Source organism: Anser anser (assembly GCF_964211835.1).
Source record: "Anser anser genome assembly, chromosome: 2".
Taxonomy (NCBI): Eukaryota; Metazoa; Chordata; class Aves; order Anseriformes; family Anatidae; genus Anser; species Anser anser.
The window spans coordinates 109,592,980-109,606,869 of NC_139721.1; the positions used below are offsets into that span (position 1 = coordinate 109,592,980).

Sequence of the window (13,890 nt, forward strand, 5' to 3'; positions counted from 1 at the left end):
CAGTCCCAGCCTGGCTCTAGACACCTGATTTTACCTTGTTCCATCGAAGCCATATTGCAGGGAACTGTTCCTCTGACATAACGTGAACAACTAAGCAACGCAGGGCCTGCCTAAGGAAATGTGGTTAACCTTACAGGAACCCTCCAGAAAAGCTGGTTAGCTTCCAGTTTTTGAGTGATGTGAGCTGCATGTTCTGGCATCAGGTTTCAGCCCAAAAATGTAGTGCTGTAGTTACAGGACTAAAGACCTGACTTTGTCCTGAACCCACTGCTTTCCTTTGAGCTTTGTGATTTTTTTCTGCTGCCGTTGGTTGCTCTGTTGTGGCCACCTGTTGGCTCTGGTCACGCAGATTTAGATAAAGTTCTTTGAGCAGGATCATATCTTGGCTAAGTTTTTAACGATGCCAAGGAAAACACAGTCTTGATTGCTGTCTGGAGTAATAATGCAAATAAGTAGTACCAACTGCTTAGTTCCCTTTCAGCTCTAGAGGTGGAATCATGACAGTTAAAATCATTTGTAATTAAGAAGAGCTTGAAAAGGCATTTAAAATGAAGAAGCAAGTTAAAGATGCTTTGGTGACGATTTGCTGGTTCGCAGAAATTGCAGGTGGTTGCAGATTGGTTTGCTCTTACCGTGAAGTAAAACTCCTTCAGCGTGTGTTTGGCTGTATTTATGAAAGGCATCTAAGCATGGCTGGAAATGACCAAAAGCAGTTGCTGCTTTTCCTTGCATGCACCAGATCAGGTAGATTTACACCGAACTGAACGACTGTTTGCACATTTCCTCAGGCCTGCTTAACCACCCTGTACCAACCAATTTTTCTTCTTCCTATTGCAGTTGTTATAATCAGGCCTTGATAAGAACTGCTGCCGGAGACATCCAATCAGTCCCATGTTATCATCTGGAAATGATTAGAGTCCTCGGGACAGATTGAAGCCATTTTGATAGCATTGATTAGTTCCTTATTTCAAGTTGTGCCATTTTACCACTCATTGTTTTAAAATTCTTGCTGCTTTTACGAGGATACTTTTTTTTTTTTTTTTTTTACATTGAAAATAATAAAGTGTATTTTGTTGTGTGAATCCAAATAAGCTTTGAAGCTTGTGGCTTTGTAATTTGAAAGTCATCTGGAGAGTGTATGCTCTCTTGCCTGCTTTAATCAATGCATGATAATCAATTATCATATCAAAGTGTTCAATTACTCCATAGTGATGTGGTGCTGTAGCTGTTTGGCTTAATTTCCTAGAAGATTCTCAGCACTCTCACTGCAGCATTTAGGTTACTTAGCTGACTGCTTAGAGATGTCTGCTGTGAAAATTAAGCTGGTGCTCTTTGCACACCAGCCTCCTCAGAGAAAGCCTTGTTGGATGTTTCTTCAACACCACAAAACTCTTCCTCCTATCTGTTTTGTGAGCTAGATGTGTAGTGTTGTTTCCAGTTCCTAAGAAGGGTGTCTTTGTTCCGCCCTTCTATACCTAGCAGGGATGCTGAGAGTCCTGGCTCCTTCTTCATCAAACCTTAACAGGTTTCAATGTTTCCTTGTCTTGCAGTGCACTACCCTCCGATTATGGGAGGCCAGGTTCTTGGGTCAGTATGTTTCATGTTTATTTGAAGGCTGAGGAGAAGAAATGTGAACTGATGAAGTATGATTGCTGCTTAAATCCTCCAAATCTTACAGAGGCCTGAGATCTGTGTTTGTGAATTAAGGCTCTCTTCTAACTCGGAATTGAATTGTTGGTACTCCATATTGCCCTTTTTGGAGTATGTGGAGCTTAAAAGGAAATCTAATAATTTTAATGTCCATGTAAAGCTCTTCTGGGATCACTGTGTTTTGAATGCCTCACGTCCCTGTGACATGCAGAGGTACCATTGTCCCTGTTTCATGTAACATTGCTAGTCCTTAAGACTGCTGCTGTTGAGTGATGGGTCCTAAAAGGCTGCAGTAGAGCAAGAAAAGTTGCCTGAGCCTTTAGGGACTCCAAGTGCTCTGTGCTCTAACCACCCTTCCTCACTTCTGGAGTTCCTCACTTTTGGTAAATCATTGACTTAACCTCTCCACTCTCCAAGAAACCGTCAACTAGCTTTCCCTTGATTTCAGTTTGCAGTGGCTTTGCAGCCTAAATGATCTCCTCCTTGGATATTCAGAATACCCTTGATATCCAGAAAGATACCTACCGGCTGTGGCATGCTGTTCATTTTCTGCAGGAGATAACTTGCATGTGGATGGTCCCGTGCTCAGTCCTTCATGAAAACTGAAACCACATGTGTGTCTAGGAAAGGACAGTGGAGAAACAGGACACAAAGCTGTGTTTGAGCTGTGTTGCATTGGCCTGAAGGAAGGAGAGCATGAGGGGCTCTGCGGTGAGAAGGTCTGTAAAAACATAGCAATTATCCTCATCTCAGCTTGCCTATTGAGAAATAATCAAACTTGTGGTGAGTCTTTTGACCTGTCAGACCTCTGAACTGAACTACAGCTGAAGGGGTTCACTATAAAAAGGTATATGCTGCTGCGTATTGTTGATTTTTAACCATGAGAGTTCCTCGGGGAAATAGCATATAGTAATAACATCTAATAGTCTTCTGATGAGCATCTGGTGTTGGATTTTTTTCCTTTTAAATTGCATTAAAGTTAAAACTGCAGTATTGTACTGAGTCCTCATTTCCTGTTAGGAGAGGAATTATGATGCTGTATTGATTGGCAAAGCTGTTTCTCATCCTGCATAAGTGTGTTTAGTGGACAGAACTTCTCTCACAGACACAGACATACCCTGCAACCCCCCTCGGTTCTGAAAGTTTTCCCCTTTAAATTATTCATTATGAAACCACTGACCCTCAAAATTTAAAACAGAGGAGAGAAGGTATAAAATGCTCTCATGTATGCCTTTGTATTAATTTATGTGCTATCACATTGAATAAAAGGAAATAGCAAGTTAAGCATGTTCAAGAAGCCACATGATGAGTATAATTGATGCATTCAGCCTATAGAACATACGTATAATAGTCCATTGTAGCTATGGGATTGGCCAGCCAATATTTTTGCCTTGGAGATCATTACTTAAGCAGATGACTCCTGACCCTTTTCTTTTAGCGCTCCGAGAAGTTTGCCAGAAAGTACCCTTTTGTGCCAGTCAGCCTTTAACATCTCCCTCTGAGCAGCTTCAATTTTTCATTTAACTTTCTTCTGAACATTAATCTGCTTTTTATCCCAAGGATCTTTATGAGAAATAAATTGGAGCCTTTTCAGAAACGCAATTGTGAAAGCTTCTTCCTTGCTAGTTAAAAGCTTGTCACAATGTAGCAACAATGTATGTGTCGGAAAGTGGTGTATTTAACAAAAATTAAAAAATAAAAAAGCAGTGAAGCAATGCTGAAGCAACACGCTGTGTGGTTCTGTACAGAAACTCACTTACCTGCACAGTGCTCAGAAGCTTAATAAATTTGATGCATAGTGGCAGACGGGAGAGCAGAGACTTAGTCTCAGAAAGACAAAGATCTACTTCGACATAACTCTGCAGTCACCATTGGGCTGCATACCCCAAGATGGCTGGTGGGCAGAATAGAGAAAGATTTACCACCTGAGCAGCAAACCTTGTTAAAGTACGTGGTTTAAATAGGTGTCGACTCAGGAAGAGTGCTGGCTGTGGGCTTGAGGATTGAAGTAGTGCGTAAACTGGGTGGATCCTTTTCAGTGTTGCTGGAAGAAAAGGCAAAGAGGTACTAGTGAAGAGGATATTTGAACAGGAATGCCAAAGAGCTGGTGAGAAAGAAAAGCTGCTGCAGGATGTGTTTGTAAGACTGGAGAATGAAACCATGGAAGAAAGACGTATTGTATTAGAGCAGTTTTAAAAAGGATTTTTGTGTGTGTGTCAGTCCCATTGCAGAGTTTGGCATTCACCCTGGTTTAAGGTTCCCCAGAAGGAGTTTACAATATTACAGCTCCTTCATCTTCCCCATCTTCCTCCCCAGTTCCTCTCTCCCCTGCTTGCTTCCCTGTCCTCCCCCTTGGACTCAGCTCAAGGGTCCCTCCCGTGAGATGCTTGAATATTGAATATCCCAGAGTCTGCAGTGTTTGCAAGCCAGCACAGCTCTTCCCTGCAACCCCATACACTGTAAGCCTGCAGGAGTGGGGAGAGCCCGCAGTGACCCTTCTGTGCTTCCCCTGGTGGCAATGTCCTCTGAGTGCTTCTCAGTAGCCAGACCTTGCCCATGAGATGTGCTGCTGTACCCGTGGGATGAGGAAAGAAAACCCAGCTTTGCATCTGAGCTGGTTTGCTCTTTAGTGCTATAGATAAAGCAGTTTCGTTGTAGCTGCATGAAGAGGTATTTTTCTCATCATCTTCCCCCACAAATGGAGTGCAGGTAGGCTTCTGGAATGAATTATAAAAAAAAGACCATATCCTCCTATAAAATGGAATAAAAAAGCCTAATGTCAAGTCGAGTGATAAGGGATCATCTGTGATTTGAGAATGAATATGGCTAGGAACCTCTCTCCCCCCACCCCAGTAACAACTAGTGAAAAGCCCTCTGAAATATGGCTTCATTTAAGTCAAGGTGCCAACAGATTTCTTCCCAATTGCTTTTTTTCTGATGAGGCCTTTCTTTGCTCAGTGCACATGACAATACCCATTTTATTAAAATGCACACACAAATGATGGCTGCCCTTTCTTTGATAGGAAAGACAGACTTTGGCAAATAATTATTTCTAGTTCTTCCTCCTAACATATGTATGACTTATTATTTATAGAGACTTGTAATAAAAATGGGAATGATTTTGACCCGGTAAGTTACAGCTTAAAACAATAAAAGAACAAAGGAGGGGGACGTAAGAAGAGGACATAGGAAAGGGCTTTTTTTAAAGAGTCACATGCACAGCTAATAGATGTATCCAGAGAAAAGAGATAAAATATCCCAGATTAATAACTGTGCCTTTCTGCTGGCTTATTGCTTTCTGAAGGTTTTGCTCTCCGTGGACAGAGATCTGTATTAAAGATGAAGTAGTTGCACTCTACATTTTAGTCATCCCTGTAATGGTGGCAACATCTCAGTTTCAAACTCATGTTCTCCAAGGAAAGCAATCCTCTATCTAGCATTTACAGGGGAAAAATTTATCGGGCTCACTTCTCTGTGTTGCATCTGTACTTGCTGCTGCATTCTTTGCTTCTCACTGCTTGACCTTTGTTGAGTTAGTCATGTAAAGCAACAAAATGCTGCTTTAAATCCATAAATCTTGGTCCTCCTATTTTCTGCGAACAGGTCCAGCTGAGAAAGTGAAGAAGAAACCTGTCAGGATGCCATTAAAAGCACTGTATATCAGAAACCCACGGGACAGAAAACCTAGCTCAAACACCAACTTTGTTTTTGCAGAGCGGGAAACGTTGCTTAAATTCATATAGTAAATATTTCTTTCTGTATCATGGAGAGCTTTCATGTGAGATCAGATTAGCTGGAAAACAGGACAAGTCATGAACTTTTCTCTCTCATCACTATAAAAGCAATCGTCTGAGATATTTTTCAAGGAAGCCCCTCAGCTTTTGAGCTAGGCAGAAGTGCATTGCAATTGATCTTAATACTGCATTCTTCAGAGATTAGAGAGAAAAGCTTTTAGGCTGATATTTAAAAATAAGGAAATGGCTTAGAAGGAGAGGGAGAGAGATGGGCAGAGATTCAGAAGACAAGAGAAGCAGCGGAGGGAAAAGTTCCACTACACAGGAGAGGGGAAGAGGGACAAGGATAAGTGTGGTGTTTACTTCAAAGAGGTGAAGTCAGATCACAAATACAGGTTGAAAGAAACACACAAAAGGTAACTGTAGAAAAGTTTGATACTGGTGTAAAAGGAGTTGATTCTCCCTCTTTTTCTCGTTTCAGACTAGTTCTAGTCTGGCAAATGCCATTGCATGCAGCATCGACAGGAAGATGGGACTCCAGGGAGCTGCAGAGGCTCCTTAGCACTGATGTCCCTGAGTGATGAGGCAGGGGTCTCAAGGTGGGTAAGAGCAGTTCAGGCATTCATTGCTTGGGTATATTCAGGGCAATGTGCATACCGTTCACCCACAGAATTTGCCAGGGCCCTGCACCAAAACACTCCTTGCAGGCATACAGACCAGGCTTTCCGAGCAGCAACCTGGCATGGGATTGTGTTGTCCCCCATCTCCACCTTTGCCTTATACCTCACAGCTCTGCCTCGTATATGGAAAACCTAGAGCCTGGGGGTAAATGACTCACTCACTGGTGGTAGCAGAGTGTTTCAGCCAGCAAGGCTGCCCATCTTGTGCTTTATGAACACTGATCTCACCTTATATATTAAAAGAAATAAATGCATTAGCTGGTGAGCATGCTGGGTCTCTTCCAAGGCACACTAGTGTGTTGCTCTGCACACCAGCATGGAAACAATTTGCAGGCTGGAGAGCTGGTGAGGCTCTTGCAAGGAACCATGTCACATACTCATTTCTCCTTTTGCCTGCAGAGTAATTCTTTACTCAGCGTCTTTTGGTCCAATTGCACGATTTGAGCTTAAACGTGGCCTTCTGACACAGAGAATCTGGGTGAGTAGAGCCACACCAGTTGTAAAATCCCTAGCCAATCTTATTTTTTGGCATGAAGGTGGTTGTTACGGCATTGTTTTTATTATTCATCAAAAGGAAACTTTTCAAAGTAAATACATCAAATACCACATAGCATAAGCTCTTCTCAACCACTGCTTCCTCTCCCTTTTTCTTTTCCCCTACCTCCTATTTTTATAAGTAATCGAGTTGTTACTCCAGAGTCAATTTCAGGTCATCTTTCATTGCTCAAAATATATCCTTATTGGCAAGCTATTTTCCCGTTATTCAGGAACACACATATTGTTTTACTTACAGCTGTGTGCTGTATTTTATGTTCTCATATAAATGTTATGCCTGGATTATCATAACTAGAGCAAACTGGTTTTAGGGTTTGTTGTTGTTGTTATTTTTAGTGTGTTCGTTGTCCCATTACCTCCTTCTCCCCTTCCCAGAAAAAAAAAAAAAGAGGGGGGAGAGAAATGTTATTATATCTATCTTTTGGTATCTTTTCTCATTCCTAAAGTGACTCCCTTTTTCACATTTCTCTCCAGTAACATAGATCTCCCCTTTTTTCTATGAGTTTCCCTAGTTTGGGGAATGTTGATAGCTGAGGTTTGAGACAGATTAACAGGTAAGCAACATTGCTTCCTTCCCATGAGGGGCAGTAAAGAAGACAAGGCAGGAACGCATTCCAGAAAATCATTACCTGCCATGTAAAAAAGTAGTTTTTCTTAACAGTTTTGAACTGTTACTAGTTCCAAGGAGTGGCCCTGTTTGTAGTGTTGCTGGATATGGCAAATAACAGTTCTGCATTCACTTATCCACTGCTTTCTTGATTTTGGGAACAAATCAAATAGAAGCTGATATTTACATATCGAGGGCCCAGTGAGGGAAAGCACCTAAATCCCATTGGCTTCAGCATGTTCTTAAATATTTACTGAAGCGATTAACTTCCTTGAGGTCTTGATGCAAAAGACTGTATTTGTAGCAACAAATATATATTGTTATTATTAATCTTATTGCTGTGTTTCATACCTGCGCATGACAACACTTGATACACTACAGAGACATACAGCATACAGAAGAGACAGATTTTCCTCTGTTCGGATCACTAAAGACAAAATATAATTCTCCCCGTAGTTTTAGGCTGTCTGTGGCAGTGGAAGACCACTGGAGGACATTGTGCTGCTGAATTCCCTGCAGCCTTACTCTTTTTGTAATTGTTTGCTTTTTTTTTTTCTTTTTTTTCTTTTTTTTTTTTTCTTTTCCTTTCCTATATGGTTTTGTGCAAAAAGGCACAGTTTTCCCCCAACCCTGTTGAGGGCAAGACCACGTGCACATCTTAAGCTATTCAGTTCGTTAATAAGCTATGCTTGTTAATTTGTGAGTGACTTGAAGGCTCTCAGAGCACTGAGGGAAGTCTCCTCGTGGAGGTTTTTAAAAGAGACTCTACCAGATTTTTTGAAGCTGGGATATTCAGAGTTTGCAAGGGCTTGTTTCTTCTGAATAAATGTGTGCTAAGTGATAATGATGCATCGTATGCAGATGTCTTATAGGATGGTGTCTTAAATGATGTTTAACCACTGCCTGAGATTCAAGAACTGAGCTGATGTGTGAACATTTGAACCACATCAGGTGAATTGTTAAAAAAATTTTTTTTGGTCTCTTCCATTATCCTAACCTCCAAAGAAGAAAACCCGTGTAGGATAAATGCTTAATCATTAAAGCAAACAGACAAATAAACAACTCCTTTGTCATTGGTGGTGGGAAAAGGATGTCTTACACTGCACAGCTCACAAGGAACAGCAGGCACTTCTGGTTGCAAGTGAAATTCTAGTTATTTGATATTTTTGGGAGGAAAGAGAAGAGCTTGTAGCTGAATGGATTCCTCAGCTGCTTCCTGGCTTGAACTTCAGGATGAACATCAAGCGAAATGCCAGAGTGAATTGAGATGACGAGGACATATTTGCATGACCCTTCTCTTCCCCAGACTAATTTAGCAATGCCCTGCTCCCAGAAGTTCACAAATTGTTCCTGAAACAGTAGGGGATCCCAGAGAATCAAGGTCTGCTCTCTGCACACCTTGCCCTATTCACCTCCCACATCGCCCTGGGGATGTTTACTGCCCTACCGATTACAGTCAGTGATGGGGGCTGTATTCAGTGGATGTTGATATCTGAACAAACAAAACCAAGGGTCTGGTCCTGATTGCTGATGTCTTTACAATTTGGTTTCCTGTTGCGTGTTTGTACAGATGTAATGGTTGGTATTACCCTTCTTTTAAATAATCATGACCGTACTGGGGGGCGGGAGGACAGGACTAATTCACAGGGAGTTTGCTCAAGGAGCGCCAGCTCTGCTCCTGTGGTTTAGCTTCTGTACAAGCCTTGCTGTTCAACCCACTGCTTTGGGTGGCAACTTCTGCTTCCTTCTGTCCCCCTTCAGCAAGGGGTTTTGATTGCTCACTGCTTTCTGGCTAAAAGAACTGTCATTAGAGCAACCATCGCATTTAATCACATCTTGTCTACAGATTGAAAGAACACTTAATGGCACTTAGAAAACACTTTCAAGGACAAAAGCAATGCAAAGAGCATGGATAAATGACCACAGCCTTGGTGGATCCTTTGTACAGGAGGAGATATATCCTGGAGATCTCTCACTTCCCATAGCCAAATAAATGCTCTTTTTTGCTTTATACCCTGCTGGCCACTTGCTGCTCTATTTGCCCAGCGTTGTGTAGCTCAGTCATTGCACTTCTCTGAGTCGCTCTGGAGGAGCAGTGAATAAGCAGCCCCATGTCAAAGCAGCTGGGAAGACAGATTTGCACTCCTCCCTCACCCTGCTGTAAACTGGGGATTTGGGTCACGTCTCAATCCCTACTAGACCAAACTGAGTGAGCTATGTAAAGCAAGCTGCTTTGCAGTCAAACAGCACCGCGAGCTCCTCTAGGACTCCATCCTCCCTGCCCCAGGGAATGCCCTCACTCTCATTTCAAGCTCTTTCCACTAACACGTGTTTGACGTGCTCAGGAGTGGAGTCGGGAGAGTTTAAATCCTTTGGCGTTACGTGGCCAGCAGGATTCGAGGCACATCCTGCTGAGGGCACAGAGCTCCCCGTCAGACTACTTGTCATCATATCCAAATGGCAGGGAGGAAAAAAAAAAAAAAGGCTAATTGTATGCTCTCCAATTTTCTCTATTAGGAAGATCAAAAGAATTGCTGCCTTTACTGGCAAATCTCAAGGATGAATTGTGGCAGCCAGACCGGTACTGGTCTGTGTTGAACTGTAGTCACCCAGAATAAATCAGCACTAATTGCAGTCTCGGGCTGTGATTCCAGAGGGGCCGCTTAAGCACCAAACCGTGACCCCAGTTCTCCATCTATTGAAGCCAGTGGCAAAACTCCCCGTGACCTCCGAAGGTGCAGGGCTGAGGCTGTACCATTGCCTGCTTTAAAGCCAGTTGCCTTGCCACCTTTCTGCGGTGGGAGGAAGAAAACAGAGAGGATAAAGTGGTGAGGGATGGCAATGCCTTGGCTTTCTGGTCTTTTTTGAACTTTTTGCAGAAGTTCATGCCAGCTGAGCCTTTCCCTGTGTTGCTTGTCACCCCTTCAGTCAGCTGCATCCCTCTGGCCAGTGGAGATCAGCATGAAGCTGCTTTGGCTGTTTTGGGGGAAACGAGGTGGCTGGAGGCTCAGGCAGGCCTCCCTCCCCAGCTTCATGCCGAGGCCATGGCGAGGCCTGTCACCCAGGTACTGGGGTGATCTCCTGGCCCTGTGGCAGTCTGTGGCACCAGCCACTCCTTCCGAGGACAAGCAAATTGTCTTACTGCTGCTCTCACGCGAGGTGCTTCCTCTTCATCATCTGCGCCTTCCCCCAGGAGCAGCAGCTGCTGCCACGTGGGTGATCTGACATCGTCGTGGATTAGTTGTGTTCATCATGGAAATGCAGAGGAATCAGCAAAACATTGTGTCACAACACAAAAAAAATGCCTATACTACCAAATTCTATTTTAATTTCGTTCTCACTGAAACTACCTTTGAAAATAATATGACTTTAAACATAAATGGAATATGTATGTATAATTTGAGGTTTTCCTTACAAAGGACAGGCAGGAAAAGAAATTCAACTTGAAAAGCCTGACTAATCTGAAGACTTGAAGGCTGGACAATTTTGGAGAAAGTTTCTTTACTGCTGTAAAAGGAGTCACTTTTCCTGAAAACAAAACAAAGCAAAACAACAAATCAAAACCCAAGACAAAAGTGGGAAAATTGTTGGTGCGCAGGCCTGAATATGGCCTGTGGGAAAGCATAGTCATCTTCCTGCCTCTCGCCCATAGGAAATGGGACACAGTGACAAAAAGCACAGGCGTGAATTGGTTATGAGGCTTGAAAGCACGGCCTTCAGCTGAAGGAGGAGGAGTGGACCTGGCAAGGTCCAGGTCTGGCTGCTCCTGCCCCAGTCCCGGGAGGAAAGGCATCCCCGTGCATTAAGGTGCCTGGAAAGCTGAGCAAGGAGGGTCTGGAAGTGGGCGGTCTTCACTGGGGGATGCCACCTCTCCCCAGGACCTGTGTGTGGACCGGGTGATGCCTCCTGTGCCAAAGTGGATGTCAGCACAGGGCCGAGTTTTGCCCTCACAAACCGAAGGCCGGGCGGGGGGTGCCATTTGCTCTGTTATTACGAGAGATTACAAGCAACCCTGGGTCAGCTTTTAGACCTGGTGCCGAGATGCTGACATCAATCGCTCCCACACTTGACCCTTCCAGGGTGCTTTATAAACACTGGCCAGCTAATCCTCCCCACAAGGCTGGGGAGGGAGCGGGCAGGCATTTCCCCTCCTCGCTCCCGCCTCCATTTTGTAAGAGCAGATGGGTGGTGGCTGTCCTGTGTCCGTTTCCCCCAGGTGACAGTAGCCAGGAGCGGGCCTGGCAGTGTCCACCAATGCCTCAGGAGATGGCAAGGGACACCACGGGGTGACATAGCCATGCAGGACCGCAGGTGAGGACCACAACCTTGGCTCACGAGAGAGATTTATAAGCAGCACACCACATTGCTGTTCTTTTTATATACGATCGGAAATGTCTTGAAGCCAGATGCTCAGCTGGTGTAAATCAGCGGAGCACCGCAGATTTATACCAGCTGGAGAGCTGGCCCCCTTTGCCCCACTAGGAAGGGGATGGGGGAAAGGGAGAGAGAGGCTGTTTCTGGTAACCTCTCCACCAACCTTCATTCTGGGTAAATGTCTCCATATGTTAACAAATGCTAATTAAAAACAAAAGCATGGAGAAGCTCTCAGGATGCATGTGTAATAGGAACGCCCCAACAGCTCCTGCATGGCTGTAGTCTTTCTCATTCCCATGGATCCCACCTTTTATTTGGTGTTGTACCTTCCTGACTGATACTGAACCTTGTTCCTGGTGCTCTTGCCCAGAGTTTTGCCATGCATGTAATTTGCTCTGGTGGGTATAGGACTGGTGTCTGCAGACATCTGGGGGCTACCGCAGATATGTCACTGGTCAAGGAGGAAAATATATGATGTTGTTGTGGTGTGCCTCACAGACATGCAAGTAACTGTGCTTATCAACTGGGAACCTTATTGGAAAGATGCTCTGGAAAAGCTACTTCTTTTCTGGCTTCCAGGCACTCACCACCTTCTCCGTGGACTGAGACAGCTCTGAGTGTGATCATTTCTGGGAGCAAAGTCATTATACTTAAAAAAAAAAAAAAAGAAAACAGCACGAAAATCTCTGATGCTCTATGCATAATAGTAGATAAGGACCAGTCTGCCCTTGAGGTGAAGGGAAAAGTTTCAGAAATAGATGTTCAAAATATCTGTTTGTACAATGGCTGGAGCATCTCCAGGGAAGGCGATGCATTGGAGCAGTTGGGCTGGTGTTAAAGAGTGACATTTTCAAAGTGATGGATAGGATTTAGTATCTTATTCCTGCACTACCAATAGTGGCAGCTGCATGTGCTATTGTGAAGATGTAGGCATAAATATATTATATATTCTCAATGTGTCATTTCATAGTCAGAACTTTTTGGAGAAAAGTCAAGCATACATGATGTGTTTCCACAGAGCCCCTCACATTTCAAAAGAGGGTCAGTGCATTGATCAGTGAATCACTCTGCTCTATGCAAAAGCCTAAAGATTTAAGATTTATTCCTTTTTTTTTTTTTTAATAAAGTTGTAATTGTTTGGATTTGATAGAGCTGTCCTATGTGTTTGTATTAGAATTAGATCTAAGGGTATTGCAGCAAATTGCTATGGCAGTGTAACAGAGAGATGTGTCCAAATCTAATGAACAACCTCTTTTTATTTCTCAGTAAGGATCTGTTTCCGCTGTCTTAAAGTCAGTAGGTAAAATCCCGTTGCCTTCTTGTAGGTCAGAAGTGGGAACAAAATGCTATTTTCCCCCAACCTCCAACCCACTGGGGCAGTCTAATAATTTTTTAGTAGTTGGAAGGTGGTATAAGCAAGAAAATAGGGGTGAGTTGTAAGGCAGCAGTGCAGCACTTGGGCTGTACACAGAATGAATGCAATGTAGGACCCACCAAAGAATGCGAAGGGGGAAGGTCTTGGGCATGGGAGTGGGAAGTAACAAAGGAAGAGAATATGTGCAAGAGGGGACTGTGGCCTTCACATTGCTCCCCACTGTCTGCTCCATCTGTGTATGTCTCGACTTGCCCAGAAATGCCCAAAGGATGACAATACTTTAGCTTTTACATGTTTTCTCGTCTGCTTTCACAGCCTTCATGTTACTGAAGAATTTGGCCTGGGTATGTTTATGAAGATTGCTATCCATTACTTCATGTCTAGATGTTGTCTCAAGTGACACTTGGTGAGCAAATTAGCATTGAAGCCAAATTCTCTTTGTGATGATGGCTCTGCTGCAGGTACAGCTTTTGTAAACAGATGCTGCAAGAGAGGTGGATTTTTGCATCACTCCAAATCTCTTGAGAACTAAAGTGTTCAGGTAAATAACTCGCTGAGATAAAAAAAGACATTGTTAACTGAGAAGTATTCTCAGACTGTCTCTTCTTAGAAATTCATTACTTATAATGAGTGTCCCTTTTCCAGAATTTTATCTTGAAGTACACCACGGTAATTCCTCTTCCTTCTGTTTAGTTGAAATCCAGCTAATCTACACCATGTATATAACTCAGAAGGCTAACAAATACTGTGCAACCAACTTCTGAATTTTTATATTTATAGGTAAATGTCAGCCAAAATTTCAAAGCGGATGATTTGTTGTTGCTGTTGTTGTTTTTAGTGCACTTCTTTCAACATTCCTGTAGTATATGCTTGATTTTTGAAAATACTGTGACCCTGGTCTATAACCCTGACAAA

General features: G+C 43.3%; 1 protein-coding gene across 4 annotated transcripts in view; it reads left to right on the top strand.

Annotated features, from left to right (window-relative positions):
• The window catches only part of LOC310895445 (uncharacterized protein), a 71,102-nt gene that overhangs the window by 27,764 nt on the left and 29,448 nt on the right, over positions 1-13,890 (top strand). For 3 of the 4 annotated variants that reach the window (XM_083826855.1, XM_083826856.1, XM_083826857.1), the window contains exons 2-3: positions 5,866-5,983; positions 6,464-6,542. The exons of the other annotated variant lie outside the window; for it this stretch is intronic. In XM_083826855.1, coding sequence (XP_083682981.1) covers positions 5,895-5,983; positions 6,464-6,542 — 168 coding nt within the window. In that variant the 5' untranslated portion in view covers positions 5,866-5,894. The remainder of the gene's footprint in view (positions 1-5,865; positions 5,984-6,463; positions 6,543-13,890) is intronic. 4 annotated transcript variants of the gene reach the window in all.